The sequence below is a fragment of the Mirounga leonina genome, unplaced genomic scaffold (assembly GCF_011800145.1).
Source record: "Mirounga leonina isolate KUSES-001 unplaced genomic scaffold, KU_Mleo_1.0 Mir_115, whole genome shotgun sequence".
Classification (NCBI taxonomy): Eukaryota; Metazoa; Chordata; class Mammalia; order Carnivora; family Phocidae; genus Mirounga; species Mirounga leonina.
The window spans coordinates 48,252,634-48,272,346 of NW_023270268.1; the positions used below are offsets into that span (position 1 = coordinate 48,252,634).

At 35.5% G+C, this 19,713-nt stretch overlaps 1 protein-coding gene across 1 annotated transcript in view; it reads right to left on the minus strand.

The window, feature by feature from the left end:
* Positions 1-7,402: 7,402 nt before the first annotated feature.
* Positions 7,403-19,713, minus strand: part of GPR149 (G protein-coupled receptor 149) — a 65,479-nt gene continuing 53,168 nt past the window's right edge. The window contains exon 4 of the mRNA XM_034997422.1: positions 7,403-8,729. Coding sequence (XP_034853313.1) covers positions 8,142-8,729 — 588 coding nt within the window. The 3' untranslated portion in view covers positions 7,403-8,141. The remainder of the gene's footprint in view (positions 8,730-19,713) is intronic.

The window sequence follows — 19,713 nt, forward strand, 5'->3', positions numbered from 1 at the left end:
GAGAGGGGAGAGTGTGAAGTCTGCCTTAAGAAAGATGATATGAAGGAATGAAAATCCCTGATACATAGGAAGTAAAAAAAGAAGGAAGTCTTACTATTGTAAGAGAATATGGGTGGGTGGTGGAAAGGAAGAAAAGGTGTGTTTAAATTTTGACCTCCCTCCTTCATCTCAGCTTTCAACACATTTCCTGCTTACACCATATTTTGAATTTTTTTTTAAATCTCTGGTTATAGTTTTTAGTATATCCAGTGTTTGTGCTAAAGAGAAAAAATTAATTATTGAATCCCTGCATTCCCCTGGAATTCTGGGAGATTTGTCATTATCTCAAGTTGATCTGTCCTCCTTTATGCCAATTTTGTCAGCTCCTATCACCAGTTTCCTTGCTTCTCTGACTTTTACGGAATCTTTTAGACAAGTCAGGATTTTGTCCTGGTCTTCATTCTAAAATTGATAAACACTGAGGTATCTTGATCTTCTAAGAACATTAAACCTGTGTTCTACCTAGATCCATCAAGGGTATTCTTCTTAAACGAAGAAGAGAATCATATCGTCATCATAGTAGGGTTTCCATATAACACAGAGAAGTTGCAGATCCTTAACCTTTTTTTAGTATTTTAAAATTTTATAAATAATAGTATGACTAAAAGTTTTTACAGATAATCTTATCTGCCTGGGCTCTCCTCATCCCTAATCTTTTAACATCCACTCAAGAATAACTGAGCTCTAGAGAGTGTAAGTGTAGGTCAAACAGTGGTAGAGTCAGAATCAGAATCAGAGGTTGAAACTAAACCTTCTGATTCCTAGCCCAATGCTCTTTCCACTGTATAGCCAAGATAGTTACACACTTGAAAGGTTATAGATTGTGGATATGTCAGTTAGAGTCTCTATAGAAAATAGATAGCAATCTTAAAACAAAGTATTCAGAGAACATTTGTATATATACATGTTAAAGTATGTATACAAGTACAAAAGATCTTTTAAAGGGACTGTAAATGATTTCATTAAGCTGGAGTTAGTAGCAACAGAGATGTTACTATTTCTAGGCCCAAGGTGAATGAAGAAATGGAATGAGTACCAGCATCCTGAAAGAAAATGGCACAGAGTCAGCTTTCTGTAAGAAGCAATGACTGCTGAAAAAGGGTAAGATCCAGTCCAAGGTGATTTTTCAGGGAAAGAGGAATAAATATCCTGACCTCATTTTCTTCTTTGTCTCTGATCTCTTGCTGGAAGTCCGCATTGGCCAAACCCAGTGGGAAGCAGAGAGCATTTGCTTCTGCCTGTTTACATGGTTGGTGCAAGTCAATCACTTGGTGCGGAGAGTAGGATGGAGAAGAGTAGAGAAATTTGCAGTAGAAAAGTTAACATAACCAGTATCCAGAGCATACTTTGATGCTTTTAGTTGCAGTGAACTGTAAATATTTCAATAAGAGGCAGAGATCAATCAGAGAATTTTCTGTCCCTTTATTCTCTATCAAATGCAGATATTATCTGTTTTCAGCCTCCTCTTTGAATTTAATTGTCCAAACATTCAGTAGCTCCAGAGGCACTGCTTTCTTTGTGATTTAGGGTATTTTACAGTTAGGAGTAGGAGTGGGGGTGTCCTCACCTTTAAGCTAAGTTTCTGAAGCCATGACATACTTGTCCTCCTTTTAGTACCTTCTTTCAGGATAGATCTTGATGATATCCAATCATAATTTTCTTATTTCACTCAAAATACTGAAAGAGAATTTTTTTAATTCTCTATTAACTTAATTTTTAATTAATTAATTAACTAATTCTCTAAGTTAAAGCAGATGCTATTAATTGTTATGTCAGAAAAACAATTGTGAATTGGGACTATCCCAGGCAAACCAGACATTTTGTCATCCTATGAATTATTGTCACTGTCTGCTAATTCCATCTGTTTCTCATGAAAAGAAAAAAAAAAAGAAAAAAAATGGATTCTAGGATCCATGTTAAAGATCTTCTCGTCTTGCATAACATAGTTTCCCTTGAAAACTACATAATCTCATAATTGGATTTTTCTCTGTCTAATGTAACAGACAATCTGGGAATTTAGGAAAAAAATATTATGAGTGAGTACTGAGAAAAAAATTTGTAATCAATGGATTTTCTTCTAAATAATGAAAATACAACATCTTAAGGCTTCTATTAAGCAAGTAGTTATGTATCTTTACTACTGTAACCAGGTGACCATGGATTTGTCCAAATCCTAATTTTTTTGACCCTCACATTTTAAAGCTTCTGGGAATTGTATTCCCGCCAAGTGGTGGAAACTAAAATTTGCTTCAGAGATATATTTTTTTTTCTGGGAAAATTACTCAGTGAGACTATGCTATTATGAAGGTAAAGATTTTCCTCTGTAATAAAGTGCTTCAGGATGATATGAACCCAGGAATCTAAATTTTTCTGCATAATATTGCAAAAGATTGTCATTGTGGTCATTTTGTATTGGGATTTTGACTGCCCAATGCCAGCAAGTTCCTGCTTATTCTTGAGAAGAACATGTGTTTTTGTATATGTGAGTGTTTGTGCATGTGTTCTTCATGCATTTTGAAGTTGAGATCCCAACACTGTAGGAAAGACATACAAATATGATTTTCTTTGTATTATAACTGGAGAAGAGATCATATAAACAAATTGACCTAGGTTTGGAGCAGTATAGTCTCGTCTAGAGTCAAGGCCAAATAACTCAAACTTGGGAAGATGTACCATTCTTGGATTATGGTATGCAGTATCTCTGCATCTCATGACACCAGGGAGGATGCACTATTTGCGTTCTATTATAGTATGGTATATGATTGTCTAGTTGGGATCATAGCATGTGGCAGAGACTGGCTAGCTAGCTGTTCACCAAATTTACGTGTCTTCTTCATGTGCACAGATAGATATATTTCACAGTCTCTTTTGAAGTTAGGGATGGCTGTATACTGAGATGTCTCCAATGTAGCAGAAGCTGCAGTGGCTGAGGCGCTGTTCTTCCAGGCCATGCCTGGAGCAGTCCTTGCAGGATCCTCCATGCCCTTTCTCCTCCTGCCAGCTTAATACAGATGAGGGTAATGATCATAAAAAATGAAAAGGTGGAACTGCCAAATAGAAAGAGCCTAGACCCCTGAACCATATCTTGGAGGAGAAAGTCTCAACTGGTAGGGAACATTCATTTAACTGCTGCTGCTTTTCTTCAACTCTGTCTTCCAAATCTTGCACAAATGCCTCTCTCTGGCAGATGCTACACCTGGAACTTGCTGGCAAGAGAGACTGGAAAATATAGTTTTCAGGCTTCTAGCCTCTGTGATATATGGAAGACATTAGAAACATTGGGATTTTCCAAGGTATTAACAGAAAATAGATGCCAGAGGTAATTTATTTCCTCAAGTTACAGGCTCCATAGAAAAACAATTAGGAAGTATGTAATTTAGTTAGTTACCAAGGAAATCCTTCCTATTTATTGAGTCAGATATAATATATCACCATCTCCACTGCTATCACCCTAATCCTAGCAAATATCTCTAACTCAGACTACTAAAATCGCCTCCTGTTTCTTCTGTAACTATATTTGTACTTGCGTAGTCTTTACCCCTTGATGACAACAGACAGTGGATTTTGTATTCAAATGTGTCATTCCTTTGTTCAGAACCTTCCAATCACTTCCCACCTCATTTAGAATAAGATTCAAAGTCCTACCTGGCCTGCAAGGCACTAATGATCTGTCTCCCTGCCCTTATCTGTCTTTATTTCTAATCACTTTTTCTCTTTCTCACTCATCTGCATTTACATTGACCTAATGGATGGTTTCACAAAATACAAAAGGCATACTCCCACTTCTGGGAACTTGATGTTCCCTTTGCCGGAACTATGATTTCCCTAGATACATAGTATGTTTTATCACTTTATTTGACTGATGAAACATTACCTTATCAGTGAAGCCTTTCCTAACTAAAGTGTTTGAAAAAGCACTCCTTCCATCATTGTCCCATTATTTTCATTTTTTTCTTATCATTTTTATTACCTCTGGTACCTACTTTCTGTCAATTTATTTAGTATTACCTGAGATATATACATGTATACATGTATGGTATGTAAATGTATATTGTGGACTTTAACCCCATCCAAAAAGAGGCCTCTCCCCTTTGGGGGAGGTTGCCTCTAAGCCCCCAAAACATGTCACTTTATAAGAGTCTGGGGCCGTAGATCAGCCAAATAGTAACAGTGTGATTTAGGGTAGGGGCTTTGTGTCATTCCTTATCAACTTGACTTCTTCAGGAGCTGGATATCAGTCATGTGAGTAGTGAACCTTGCTTACCTGTACTTCTACCATGATGGAGTCAACAAAGACTATGAACACCAAGATTCAAATGAGCTTTCTTTCTTGGCAATACTCCTTGTATGTTGTCTTACATTGATGTCTGGGAAAGTAATGCTGTCCATGACTCCATGGGGAGCAGAAAACAGAGGCTCCACATTTAGACCTTGTCTGAATTCTGTTGTATGTGCTTCTCCTCTTGGCTGATTTTAATCTATATCCTTTACCTGTAATGCACTATAACTGTGACAATACAGCTTTCTGTAAGTCCTGTGGGTCCTTCTAGGGAATTATGAAAACTGATAGTGGTTTGGGAGATATCCTAAACTTGCAGTTGGTGTCAGAAGTGAGGGAAGTCTTGTGTAGACTGTGTTCTCTAAATTTGCAGTTTGCTCAAACTCATTTATGTGTGTGTATGTGTTTTGATTTTGTTCACAGTCATAATACTAAGTACCTAGAATAATTTCTAGCATATAGTAGGCATTCATTAAATGCTATAATGAATAAATTAATGAAAGTAGCTGAATAGAATAAACTAAGAGAAAATCTAATGAAATCCAATACTAAAGAACCATATTGAGAAAAGCTTCCAAGTAATGTATAACCAAATGATTTTTATTATATTCTGAATAATGCTATGGTCTTCAAAATGGTTACCTCTTTCAGTCACAACTCTTTGGGATTATACATGTGTTTATATTAACTGGGAGTCATAGATATTATGTCTTTTCAGTTTGTAGGAGTCACCACCAGATGGTGATATTTTTATTAGATAATAAGTAATTTTTGTCTTCAGATTCATCAGTTTATAGAGAAATCAACTATATGAAATATAGTACTTACTACTAATAAAATATAACAGGGTAAGCTATTTAAATATAGCACAAGATTTCTATAAGGGTATTTCCTATACCAGAAACACATTTTTATAATCATAATCCATTTAAAGAGTAAATACACTTTATACTGATGTCGCTTACTTACCCTTACTCTTTCTAAACGAGGACTGGGAGGAGCCATTCATGCTTAGTCATAGCCCCTATAGATTTTTCTTATAGCTTCAACTGCAATTGGCTTGGCTGACAACGACGACACAACAACAACGTGGGGCTCGATCCCAGGACCCTGACCTGAGCCGAAGGGAGATGCTTAACCGACTAAGCCACCCAGGCGTCCCTAATACAGCAGAACTTTTAAGTCAATTAGACTTGGTGTTCATAGTCTAATTAACTAATACAGTGTATAGTTGATTCAATAGCCAAGAGAAACTAAATGGAAGTATCCTAGTTTTTTTGTTTTGTTTTGTTTTTTTATTTTTCCAGTTCTCCCAGCATAGGCCCAAGTCCAGTGAAAAGAAAATAGTACACGAGAGGGAAAAAGGAGTATTACTGTCTTCCAGTCCAGTTCTTGTGCTCTTTAAATCTTGATTTACATCATCTTCTCCTATGCATTAAAGAGCTATGCCAGTTATAAAGGATTTATTTCTATTGAAATCTCTATTATTTTCTTTAGTTTTATTATGTTTCTGTTTCTAATTTCCTTGCAGTCAAAGATTATACTTTAAAGCAACAAAATCACCTTTCTCTTTCATAAAATTATACATGTTAATTTAATATATCAAAGCTTACCTTTTACAAAGCATTATTAGAATATTCAACTTTTGCTTTTATAACAGGCATTCAGTGCCATTAATTTATAGTATTTGATTGATCAGGCCATTTGTCATTATGTTAAAATAGCCTTCCATTTGGGGGCACCTGGGTGGCTCAGTCTGTTAGGGAGCTGGCTCTTGATTTCAGCTCAGGTCATGATCTTAGGGTCTTGGGATTGAGCCCAGTTTACAGCAGAGTATTGGGCTCTGCACTCAGTAGGGAGTCTCCTTCAGGATTCTCTCTCTCCCTCTACCCGTCCCCCCGCTCTCTCTCTCTTTCTAAAATTAATAAATGAATCTTTTAAAGAAATAAAATAGCCCTCAATTTTAGGGATATATAAAAAGTCTTTTTAAATAAAATATATTTATAATGATAACATATTTGAATTTGAATTTATATGTTATGCATTATTTGAGGCCTGCTTTACAAACTTTACTAATGGCATTACCTTTGTTTCCCAAGCTTAGAAGAGGAGATATTGAGAGATTAGATGAGAGATAAAGTCCATTGAGATAATTACTTTGAAAATGAGTTCTTGATGGCAAAAAAAAAAAAAAAAAGATCTGAAGATGAAACAATCTGAAAGCCCATATCAAGTAATTTAGAATTCTGATTCAGTATAATAAAATAGAAACCAAAATAAATCATTTAAAAAAATAATTCACTCAGTCTGTAAATAGTAAATAAGATATGTGAGTGAGGTGTGGTGGTGCACAAAGTCAAATACCACGTAAAATGTCAACTCAATAACTTTGGAAAATAAACATTTAAGTAATACATTTAATGTATGTTTAAAGAAAGATCAGAATAAAGCATTTTGAAGTAAAATCACTTTATAATTTTTGAAATATACATTACTGATACTCTGACAAGGTGATTCCTGCATTTTTGCAATGTAACACATTTTAAAATTAGTGTTGAAATGTATACCTTACACTCATTTAATAAAATATATTGAATTTGCTTGAGCTATACATACCTATGAGAAAAAAACTAATAAGCACCTAAAATTAGAACAATATTTTTACTAAAATTTTCTATACTTCAAGAATGCCTAAGAAAGTTTGCCAAGCGGCACCTGGGTGGCTCAGTCATTAAGCATCTGCCTTTGGCTCAGGTCATGATCCTAGGGTCCTGGGATCAAGTCCCGCATTGGGCTCCCTGCTCTGCAGGAAGCCTGCTTCTCCCTCTCCCCCTCCCTCTGCTTGTGTTCCTACTCTCTCTCTCTCTGTCAAGTAAATAAATAAAATCTTAAAAAAAAAGAAAAAAAGTTTGCCAAATCTGCAGCTTTAGAAACATACTTTTATTTTTTTACTTAGTGTATTTTCCTCTGCTTTACCCAAAACTTTGTTATCTAATTGAACATACCTCACAAAATTAATTTGGAAGTGCTTTTCCCCAATTTCCATTCAAATAAAACAATTCTAGAAATGATAATGTGTACATTTAAAACATTTCCAATAATGTTTGCGTTATGGATTACTAATTCACTTGTAACACAATATTTTGTTTCAAGGGAAGTCTTGACATAATGAAAAGATGAAAGGAGAATACTTACATTTAAGAGAGAAAGGAAGAAGAACATTTAGTAAGCAATTTGTACTTTACAGAAATGAAGGAAACAACTATTTACAGACTATGGGCATGCATGTTTCAAAGTCGGAAGCTAGCTAGTTTGCCATTTTACATGAAAATATATTTCCTAGACATGGATGTAAAGCTAAAGCAGTAGCCGTAATAAGCTTGTCTTGCTAGGCACATGTAGGCAAGTCTCTTTAAATACAACTCAGAGTTTTTCTACATTTCTTCCATTCCCAAAATACCTTCTTCCCCTTACGATAAAGGCCAGCGTTATGTGTTGAAGCATGAGATGTGAGCAAAATATTCATTGAACTTATGAGGGTGACCAACAGGCAAAAACATTAGTAAATGAGGCTGATATTTAATCTAGAAAACAGCTTTAGGAATCAGATAAGAAACGAATCTTTTAATTACCCCAGTGTGTGATCTACAGGTGATACATCAAAAGCACTTAAGTGTTTATGCTAGTTCCAGCTGCTTGCCCTAAAAACAGCTAACTACTAAATCTGTAGTGCTTATGTAAAGCAACAAGTAGGGAAATCACATAGCCTCAGGGCCAAATTGCGAGTTTAGCAGTTTGAACTTGCAGACCCGTTCTTGCCTTACTAGACCAAAGGAGCCCTAGTTGCCTTGCTTTCTTCCTCTCTTTTTCTATAAGCTTTGTTTAGCAACTGGATTTCCTCCTGGTAGCCATCCTTTTCCTGATGCTGCCTTCTACTGCTCCGCCTGTGTGCTTCAACGGTGTCCGGAATGGAGATGTTGATGTCACCACCGGGATGACTCGTGGGTAAAAAGAGAGAGTATGAGGCTGTTTCCCCTAAATCACAAGAAACAAATCTGTTTTCTTTCCGTGAGTAGCGCAGGGACGGAGACCTGACCTGCGTAGAGGACTGGCTGATGTTGCTAATGATTGACACGGTGTCCAAGGCTTCTTCGTTATCACAAATTTCAAGAACTTCCAAGTGTATTTTCACACTGGTGTCCGCAAATGTAGAGGGAGAATCTTCTGAGTTCGGCTCATGGCCAACGCTTTTGGATCGATAGACTTCTGTTTTCTTAGAGGCTGGGGTTATTTTTTGTCCTTCTGCACTTACCTCATAGGTAGAAAGAGATAGGGTTTTCCCCGTCGGTGCTTGGAGAGACACAGTCCCCTGGAATGCACACAAGGGAATGGCAAGGGCACCACCAGAACGCTGGGGACGAAAACAAAATTATTATTATTGAAAACTAGTTTCTGAAATTAGGACATTTAGAAATTCACTCCACTCATCAATATGGTAGAGTTTCTTCTATTTCAGACCCATTTCCCTAGAAACCTTGATCAATGGGATTTAAATTCTGCCATCAAAGCACTATAGCTCAGTTTCTCCCAGGTCAAATATAACATCTAAATGAGGACAATCAGGAACCTTTTTTTGAGGAAAGAGGACATATTCCCATAGTTTAAGGCAAAGTTTGTGTACTGATGGGGGCAGCAGTAGATGCTTCCAAAGGCAGAATATGGGCATAAAATCGAATGCATATTTATACTCTGGAATTGCTTTTATAGTTTTGTTACATTAAAAAGTTTGCATAGGTTGAAAGAAATGCAGACTGTGTTATCAAAATGCACTTTTTTTCCTGTTTAGTATGTCACAGAGAATGAATTGTGAAACTATGACTCAGATTAAGTATAAAGTATATTTCAGCTGTGAGGTTTGAGCATTCAGAAGAGGAACCAAATGTCGCCAGAACGGTGCTACACTGCTTACTTTTCCACGGAGAAATCACAGTCATTAAAGTAAATCCAATAATAGAGAACTCCCCCACATCTCTGCAAAAACTTTCTTGAAGGTTGGAACCTTTTATATTTTATTTAAAACTTCGTATGTTAAGATTTTTTAAAATCTGTACTCACCACTGATAAGCGCTTAAGAAATGAAAGAAAACAGACTAAATCTTATTATAGCCTGTATTTTATATTACTGATTCATATCTTCATACTTCCAGTTGACTTGTTTTCTTTTTTGATTACATGTTAGTCTCAGAAGATACCAAACTTCTGGAGCAGTGCTCTCAAAGCTAGGTCCCCAAACTAGTGTCATCAGCATTATTTGATAACTTGTAAGAAATGCAGATTTTTGAGCCCTATCCTCGACCTACTGAATTAGAAACTTTGGGGCAATCTATTTGAGCAAGCCCTCCAAGTGATTCTGTTGCATTATAAGGTCCGCAATCCCTAACTAAAGAAATATTGTAGTCCAGAAAAAGAAGGGGAAGGAAAGTGGTTAACAGACACTTTTTATATGTGTGCCGATTACCTAAAAAGCTGAGTTACTAACTGGATTGCCTTAAATGTGTCTTTACAGGGGAATTGGCATGAGGGCTCATGGTATTTTGCCAATTTAGGATGATCAACCTTCCTGTTTGCCTATAACTATGCCAGCTTTAGCACTGAATTCTTGCATCTCAGGAAACCTCTCAGTTCCAGAAAAACCAGGATAGCTGGTCACCCTATTTGCCTTGGGCATTTTGTATCTGGACCTAAGTGTGGCTGGAGGAAGCCTAGGACTACAATTTGGATTCTCTTCTACTAAGAGAAAATTTTAAGGGAGGATTTATCATGAGATTCATTCAGGTGCCTTCATGCCCAATTCTTTGAATTTAGGGACAATGAAAAATATAGTCTAGGGTGTGTAAGACATGTTACCAGTCTTTTCTAGTTATTCGCTACAGAGAAGTCTTGAATCCTCTTTATCCGTAAAGGGTCCTGGGAACCTAACTTTAGGGCCTTTTACCCTAAAGGGCTGAAAACTTTGAAAACTTACACTGTAAAATTCAGTTTACTCTTCTGCTGAAGCAAAAAACTTCACCAACTTCACATGTGTGACTGAAGCAGGAGAAACAGAGGAACAATACTTAGGTTCATTATTGTACCAAAGCATTGTTTGAGTGGTAGCAACTTTTTGGCAAAGGGGAAATGGCCTTCATTTATTTTTTATTTATCCATTCATTAAACATTTGCTGAGTATTACAGTAGTCCTCGCTATCCACATTTTCACTTTTCACAATTTCATTTACCCGCAATCAACTTTGGTCTAAAAGCAGGATCCTCCTTCTGCCCTATGGTTAGAAGGTCAGTAGTAACCTAACACTGTATCACAGTGCTTATGTCCTTCACCTCACTTCATCTCATCATGTAGGCATTTTATCATCACAAGAAGAAGGGAATGAATATATAGTACAGTAAGATGTTTTGAGAGAGACAGAACACATTCACATAACTTTTATATACTGTTATAATTGTTCTGTTTTATTATTAGTTATTTCTGTTCATCTCTTACTGTGCCTCATTTATAAATTAAACTTTATAATAGGTATGTTTGTATAGAAAAAACATAGTATGTATTGGGTTTGGTACTAACAATAGTTTCAGACATCCATTGGGAGTCTTGGAATATATCCCCCATGGATAAGGGGTGAGTACTGTTTGTGCAAGATTCTGAACTTGCATTGGGTATACAAGTGTACTATGTCTACATTCAAAGACCTTGCAGATATAATTGGGTGACAAAAGCATGTAAGAAAGAAAATAAAATTTTAGTTCCAACTATTTTAGTAGAGATAGGAACCAAGCTCTATGGAGTCCAGGAATGACCACTTTTGGTAAAGAGATTTCATACAGGGATGGCATTTGAAATTGATCTTAAGAATTAAGAAAAGATTTACAGTTTTTTTTAAAAGCGTTGCTTTCTGAGTGGTAAGTCATGAGTGGAAGAGCCAAATTAAAAACTTCCCATCTTGAGAAAAATTTTATCAAAGACAGAAATTTCTGTTTTTTTAAATAAAATTGGACTGAAATATTTAGTCAGAAAATTTGTCATTTAATAATGTGGATTATAAACACAACCTCCTTCATTCTGAGAACTAGTAATGTAAAAGCTGGACTTCCTTACATTATACTTTATTGCAAGAAGAAAAAACAACCCATCTCAGTACTTAAAAAATTATTTTCTCTTTGACATAATATACTGTGTAAACAAAGTCCGATGGAGTATACTAGTTTAAAAAAGAAAAAATGGATGAGAAAACTGAGTTATCAGACAGTACTCAGCAGTATTGGCATGTCTGTCTTAAAAGAACCTTTACTAGAGCATCAACAGTATAACCATGTCTTTATCTGTACCAACTCGCATCACTGGTGAGGAGCTAATATAAAAGCAAATGTGATAGGGCACCTGGGTGGCTCGGTCATTAAGCATCTGCCTTTGGCTCAGGTCATGATCCCAGGACACTGGGATCGAGCCCCGCATCGGGCTCCCTGCTCAGCGGGGAGTCTACTTCTCCCTCTCCCACGCCCCACTGCTTGTGTTCCCTCTCTCGCTGTGTCTCTCTCTGTCAAATAAATAAATAAAATCTTAAAAAACATGTGATAAAGAATTTTTTCATCTGATATTATACATCCACATAATGCAGATTTCAATAACTCTCTCATGCTAACTTTACTTAAATGTACAAACAAGCTTTACTGAGTTATCAAATGACATCTCATTAAAATTGGCATTTGAGAATTGCATAGTGCCAGAGTTTAACTAAGTATGAAATTTGTTATTCTGAAATAATACACAAAGTCTTGAGTTATCAAAATTACACTGTGAGGGACATCTGGGTGGCTCAGTCGGTTAAATGTCAGACTCAGTTTTGGCTCAGATCATGACCTCATGGGTTGTGAGATCAAGCCCTAGAGTCCCACGTTGGGCTCCATGCTCAGCAGGATGTCTGCTTAAAGATTTCCTCCCTCTGCTCCTCCCCCCTCTTGCACGCACCTGGGTCTGTGCTGTCTCTCTCTCTCTCAAATAAATAAATAAATCTTTTAAAAAAATTACACTGTGTAACATTCTTATTCAAAGGGATAGTCTCCATTTGTCAGTCACAGAAGTAAAAACACAGAAACAGATTATATAGAAGCAGATCTGAGTGTACATCTTTGCACTATTCAAAATTGACATGTTAATTTCAGCAAAATGGTACTGTCACTTTAAGCCAATTTAACAATTTTAATGTTACTGGTTATGAAAGTATTTAATGTATAAATTTGTTTTGGTTTTAGATTTGTATAAGAAACTATAAATGTAAGGAGTTTTACCAAATATTGTTTGTATATCTTTAAGCAAAATCATAAAAATTTGATTTGACAGTAAGATTCATAGATTTTTTCTTTCCTTTCAGAGAGACCTATTATTTAAGTTAAAGAAACATTCCTCCAGGTGCGGGAAAACGAGAGCTTGAATGAAGGGAGAAGTAAAGGGATAGAGATTCAGGGAGATATCTAACAATTTGTGTAAAATCAACAGAATTTCCACCTCTTTTAGGATATGGAGGGCAGACTAAAATGGAGAGAGATGAGGAGCAAGAGAACAGACTAACTGAACCACTATTATGTATTAGGACTGGGTCAGCTGGTAGGTCTATAGCAATGGAATGAAGAGGCTGTCATATCTTGAGTTCATAGAATACACAAATACCAACCTCATAAACAATTGCATTTCCATGTGACTCGTGCTACAATAGATCCAGGCTGGAGAATTTTAAGAATATGGAATAAAAGCACTTAACCTAGGTAGAGTGAGGGAAAAGGAGACCTGGGCAAGATTCAGTTTTTATAGATGAAAAGAAATGCTTGATATCAGTGCTATTATTTAGCATTGTTCTAGAGGTCCTAGCTAGACAATAGTCAAGAAATATTGAGCAGGGTGCACCTGGGTGGCTCAGTCATTAAGCGTCTGCCTTCAGCTCAGGTCATGATCCCAGGGTCCTGGGATCGAGCCCCACATCAAGCTCCTTGCTCTGGGAAGCCTGCTTCTCCCTCTCCCACTCCCCCTGCTTGTGTTCCCTCTCTCGCTGTGTCTCTGTCAAATAAATAAAATCTTAAAAAAAAAAAAAAAGAAAGAAATATTGAGCAGGAAGAAATAAAATTATCATTTTCATGTGAAAATGTTGTCTACTTAGAAATTCTAAAGAAGGGACTCTAAAAAAGGACTAATTTGGGAGTTTTGCAAGGTTGCTAAATTGTAGGTAAATGTTAAGACATCAATAGCAGTAACCAATTAAAAATATATTTTAAAAAGGTCCACTCAAAATAGTAACAAAATTATAGAAATATGTAAGAACAGTATGAAAAAAACACTATAATAAAAGAAACCCTGAATAAATAGGAGACAAAAGAAACTGTCTCCACATGGAAAAACGCTATTGTAAACCTGGCTATTTTATTTTATTTTATTGATTTAATACAATTTTAATAAACTTAATAGAATACCAATGGAATTTTACTTTAGAACATGAAAAGTTCCTCCTAAGATTTATCTGCAAGAATAAATGCTTATGTATAACCAAGAAATTTTGGAAACAGACTAATAAGGTAGATTTATAAACATAATATGAAGCTACAGTAATTAATACAGGTTGTTAATAGAAAGACATAATAAATTAAGCAGTCAAGAAACAAAATATAGTATATCACAAAGATGTCATTTCAAAATAAGAAAGGAATCAAATGGCTTTCCATTACAAAATTAAATTCGATTCCTTTTCATGTTATATGCAAAAATAATTTCTTGAGTCTTAATAATGGTTTTAAAATGCTGTGTGAAAAAGACCTTTACAAATCTGGAATGAAAATCAGAAATGTTAAAAGAGGGACAGATTTGATTGCAGAAAAATTGAAAATGTCTATGTAGAAATATATGCTGAAAGCAAAGGTAAAAAACAAATGGCATCCCAGGAGAAAATATTTGCAGAATACATAGGGCAAAGTTTAATCGTTATAATATAGAGAGTTTCTCCAAATCAATGAGATAAACATCCCTGGAGAAAAAAGGAAGTGGGCAAAGCAATTAGAGGGAGAACTACATGGGGTGCCTGGGTGGCTCAGTTGGTTAAGCATCTGCCTTCGGCTCTGGTCATGATCCCAGGGTCCTGGGATCCAGCCCCTCATCAGGCTCCCTGCTCAGCGGGGAGCCTGCTTCTCCCTCTTCCTCTGCCTGCCACTCCCCCTGCTTGTGCTCTCTCTCTCTGCCAAATAAATAAATAAAATCTTTAAATAAATAAATACATAAATAAATATATAAATAAATGAAGAACTACAAGCGGAGAATAAACACGTGGAAACATATTCAATTTCACCAATAATCAAAAATATGTAAGTAAAAACAGTGGGTCATTTTTAGCATCTCAGATTGCCCTCCACAAAAAAGAGAGAGAGAGAGAAATGAAGAAATAAAATGATAGATACCATCTTTAGAGTACATTTTGATTATATTTGATTATAAAATAAAACTACATATACTTACCAGCAATCCTATTTCTGTGAGTCAGTTCCACCACCAAATATCAACGCATACTATTGTTTATTTCAGCACTGTTGTAAGTCCCCAAATAGAAATAACCTAAATGTACTGGAAAACTGTCTTGAAAGAATGAAGTAAAGCTGTAAGTTCTGCCTGGGTAAAATAATTTCGATACACTTTGAGTGATAATAGCAAGTTACAAAACAATATGTAAAGTATGATCCAGTTTTCTTGTAGAAAAAGATCTCCCAGAACACGACTCAACAAATTATACATGTGTAGGAATAAAAGATATATAGACACACAGCACACATATATATTCTAGGCACAGAAAAGATCTGAAAGGCTACATTCCAAACAATTATTTCCTCTGAAAGTGGATGGGGGAGAACTTCAACATTTATGTTTTATATATCTAAATTGTTCAATGATGATGATGATTTTGCTTGTGGAAGTTTTACCAGGTAATAAAGGAGGCAGAATGCAAAATATTACTAGAAGGGCATCCAGCGTGTGGGGTAGGGTACTAAGTGTGTGTTGCCTATGATGATACCTCAGAGTTCAGTTTGGTAGTCACTTTGGAGTTTGTGCTGCATTTGGGGTTTGTGAATCAACAGTGCATTTTGGGTTTGTGCTATTTTTAGGTTAGAAGTGAGGAAACAAGGTGGGTGCAGGGTACTGTCTCAAAATTTTGCCCTTATAGTTTGATTGTTTAGAATAAGAGTCCCAATTGGAGTATAGTTTATTTTCTGTTCGAATTTTTTAAAGAGTAGCAAATGGCACTTTTGACAAGAAAAATAAATATTTTAAATTATCAGAAAGGAAAAGGATCACCTGGTCCTAAGCAGACAAAATAAAGTGACCAGGGTCTGTAATGAGTCAGATTCTCCTCACTAATTTTACTGCAAAAACTATTATAAACATTTGAGTCCAACAATCTGTCAATGTAAACATTAAGTTCCAATAAAGAATCCCACTTCAGAAAAAAAATATTATGTAATTTGAGTTACAAACTACAATGTAATCCACAGATTTGAAAGCCATTCATAAAGTTGAAGAATAATTACAAAATGAGACTAAAAGTAAAAGGCATTAAATCTTAAGTGAAAATTAATATTAATTGTGAAAAGATAAAACAAAAAAAAAACCATTATTATTGATTTAATTTATCTTCATCTTTGTACTGGGTTGACTAGTGTGTCCCCTCCAAAATTTGCATCTACCTGTACCTTATGAATATGATGTTATTTGGAAATAGGGTCTTTTCAAACATAAACTCATATGAGGTCATAGTGGATATGGGTGGGCCCTAATCCAGTGACTGGTAACCTTTTAAGAAAAGAGAAATTTGGATACAGACTCACATAGATGGAAGATGGCCATGTGAAGAAGGAGACGGCACTTGGAGTTATTCTATTGTAAACCAAGAAAGGATAGCCCTGCTGACACCTTGACTTTGAACTTCTGTCTTCCAGAAATACGGGACAATAGATTTCTGTTGTTTTAAACTATCCTAAGTTTGTAGTAATTTGTTACAGCAGCCCTAGGAAATTAATATAGTGTTTTGTGCAAACACATAATGAAACATTTGCAAAGCTCTGCAACCGCCCGTTTTCTTCTGGAGACTGGAACAACTGCATGGCATTTTTGTCAAATCCACATAGAATGTAATCTCCAGGGAAAGGAACATTTTCTTGTGGGTCTTTATTTTCTCTACCATCTATACCAGTGCCTGACACATCGTAGGCCCTCAAAAAATACTTGTTGAATGAATAAATGTGTGCATAAATGAATGAATATGCAACATTGACCTTGTAGATTTTTTAGATTCCATATTTTAATTTCCTAAAGCAGAAAAAATAAGATCGTCTTTCAAAAGTATTGCTATTTAATTTAATATTATTTAACAGCCCTATATAATAAATTATGATAATTACAAATGCATCAGAAGGTGATATTAGAATATACCCTTTTTATAAAAATGAAATAGAATATTATAGGACCGAATTGTATGTGAACTTTTACTGCATGATAAAAAAAAAATGGTAAGATTCAGAGAGCATAAAACTAGTCATTTCATAGTCTCTGCTTTCTTTCCATTTAAAAGTCTGTGAATTAGCATATGCTGTCAGGAATAATGATAATCCATTATTGCTGTACTCCTGAGCGTAGGTGGCTGGGAGCTTTTTTATTTGAAAATGAAAAGCAGTCTCTAAACCTCACAAATACTTCAGGAGGAGAGAGCATGCCATGTAAACACATTAGCACAAATAATCCGCTCTGATAATTGATTAAGACTTACTGACCTTGGGCATATTGAACTTTTTATTTCCTCACTATAAGCCTCTAGGTGAATTCAGGGTGAAATTATAATATAAAAGAGTTGCTCCAAATTTCTCTCCTAACAAGGTGAGGTATTGTGTTATCTGAATCATTCAACTTAGGAAAGACATATTATAACATGTAAAATCATAGCACTTAACCAGAAACCACAGAGTTCTGATTTCTCATTTTATAAAGGGAGAATTGACAGAGGGAGAGGTGAAGCCACTTTCCTGGGGTCACGCAAGTAATAGTAGTAGGACAGGTGTCTCTGCCCAGTTAAGTGCTCTTTTCCAATGTACCATGTTGTAACTTTAAAATAAATCTGCTTTATCCAGGAGTAGATCATGGGTTTTCTGCCCTGGAAGCTAGAATTCTATCACTAACTCATGAATAACCCAAGTGACTGACAATTTTAATCTAAATTAAAATCATATAGATGATCTTTAGGTTATTTAGGTGACTTTTAGGCATCTAAAAGTACAGACATTGAGAAATTAAGACAAAGAGACCATCTAAGATGGTTTAGGGGAGAAGAGTCAAAGACACTAAAAACAAACAAAAATAACAGGGAGAATGAGAACTTTGTGAGAAAAACAATAAACTGTAGTTTTAATAATATTTTTGGAATCTTATTTAAAACTGAGACTGCAATATTTTCATATATTCAACATCTAAAATATTCCTTGTGTCATCTTGCCACCTTTATTTAAATGTTTAGTACACTAGAATAAGGACACATGAATTACTCAAGGAAAAGAGAGTAAGGGCAAGAAAATAAGGGCCTTTATAAAGAGCACCATGTATCATAGAAAGTGCTAGGTGTTTTAACACATGTCCCATTAAATCCTCACAAATCTTCAAACTGCAAATTAAGTGCTTTTTTTTTAAATGATGAAAAGTTTCACAACTGAATAACAAATTTAGGATTGATATTCATCATAACAAATATTTACTGATTCTACTAAACACAAGCCATATATCAGACTTCTTACTAAGCACTTTATATTTTCTTACTTGATTTTCATATCAACCTCATAAAATAGAGATACTCATTATCCCAATTTTATAGATAACATAACTGAGTCATGAGGATATAAGTAGGTAATGGCATAGTCAAATCCAAATCCAGGATTATCTGTCTCAAACCCTCTGCTCTTAGCCATTCTGCTACTTCAAAGCATGATGTTTGTGATAAAATATGAATAATACCTCATTCTCCTAATCCAGTTAGAACCCACTATGTCCTGTGGGAACAAGGGGAGGTGGGATTAATTCATTCATGCTAGGAAGTGAAAGGAGTAATTTGAGAGGATACTTGAGAAAATGGTTTCTAAATAGGGTCCTAAAAGATAATTTCAGTAGGCAGAAAATAAGAAAAATGTATTCCAGAATGAGGGACTAGTAAGAGCAAAGGCAAATGGAATTTGGGGGGAATGACATAGTACAAGGAAATGAGACTAGAAATAGAGGTGGACCTGGGGCAAAGAACCCTGTACACCAGGGTAATGAGTTTTGATTATATTCCATAGGCAAGGATGAAATGATTTTTGTTTTCACATTTATGGAAAGGAAAGAAATTAAGATATATGGAAGTCTTCTATGTGCAGGCAGTGCACTTGGCACTTTACATGTGAAATCTAATTTAATACAATAATCTATAAGGGAGATAAAATTATTTCCATTTTACAGATAAGCTATGGAGAGGTAAACCAACTTGCTTAGGTTATAAACAAAGTTAAGTTTTGAACTGTGATCTTAGCTCAGATTCCACATGTTTTCCACTATCCCACTTAAAGTCTAAGAAGATAATGGGGGACCCTGTGAAAGATGGATTGGAGGAAGGGGACCATGGTGTCAGGGAGACACGTTAGCAGGTTTTTTAAATCATTGTGTGCAAAAGGAAAGGGAATCTGAGTATCAATACTGGTAAAAGAAATGACAAATGTGGGATGGACTCTAGGGGAGTTGCAAAGGCAAAATTTGAGACTGGGGAGGGTCATGATAAAATATTGCTGTTGAATCACATACACCTGCTGTAGAACTCAGTTGAGTCACTATTGCTATAATCCTTACTCTCTAAGTCTCAGTTTCTCATTTCTAAAATTTAAAGAATAAGTGAGTTAATGGATGTAAAATGATTCACTGAGTGTTTCACACAAAGTGCTCCATAAGCATTAGCCATTAGGTATTATTAGGAAGTGAGTAAGAGAGAGAAATCCACGATGTCTTTGAGATTTCTAGTGCTAGGATCTAGTACCAGTAATTGAGAAAAAGAGCTTAGGAGGATGTACATAATATAATGCTACTTTTGCAGTCTTCATCTCCTAAGCAGGCAGTATATTCCTCTGCAGTATTTTATCCTAATGGTCTAAATATGCTAAATAAAAGCCAGAGATTACCAGAATGGATTAAAAACATGACAACTACATACTGTCTACGAGAAACTCACTCCAAATATAATGCTATAGGCAGGCTGAAAGTTGAAAGATTGAAAAAGATATAGCATGCAAATATCAATCAAAGG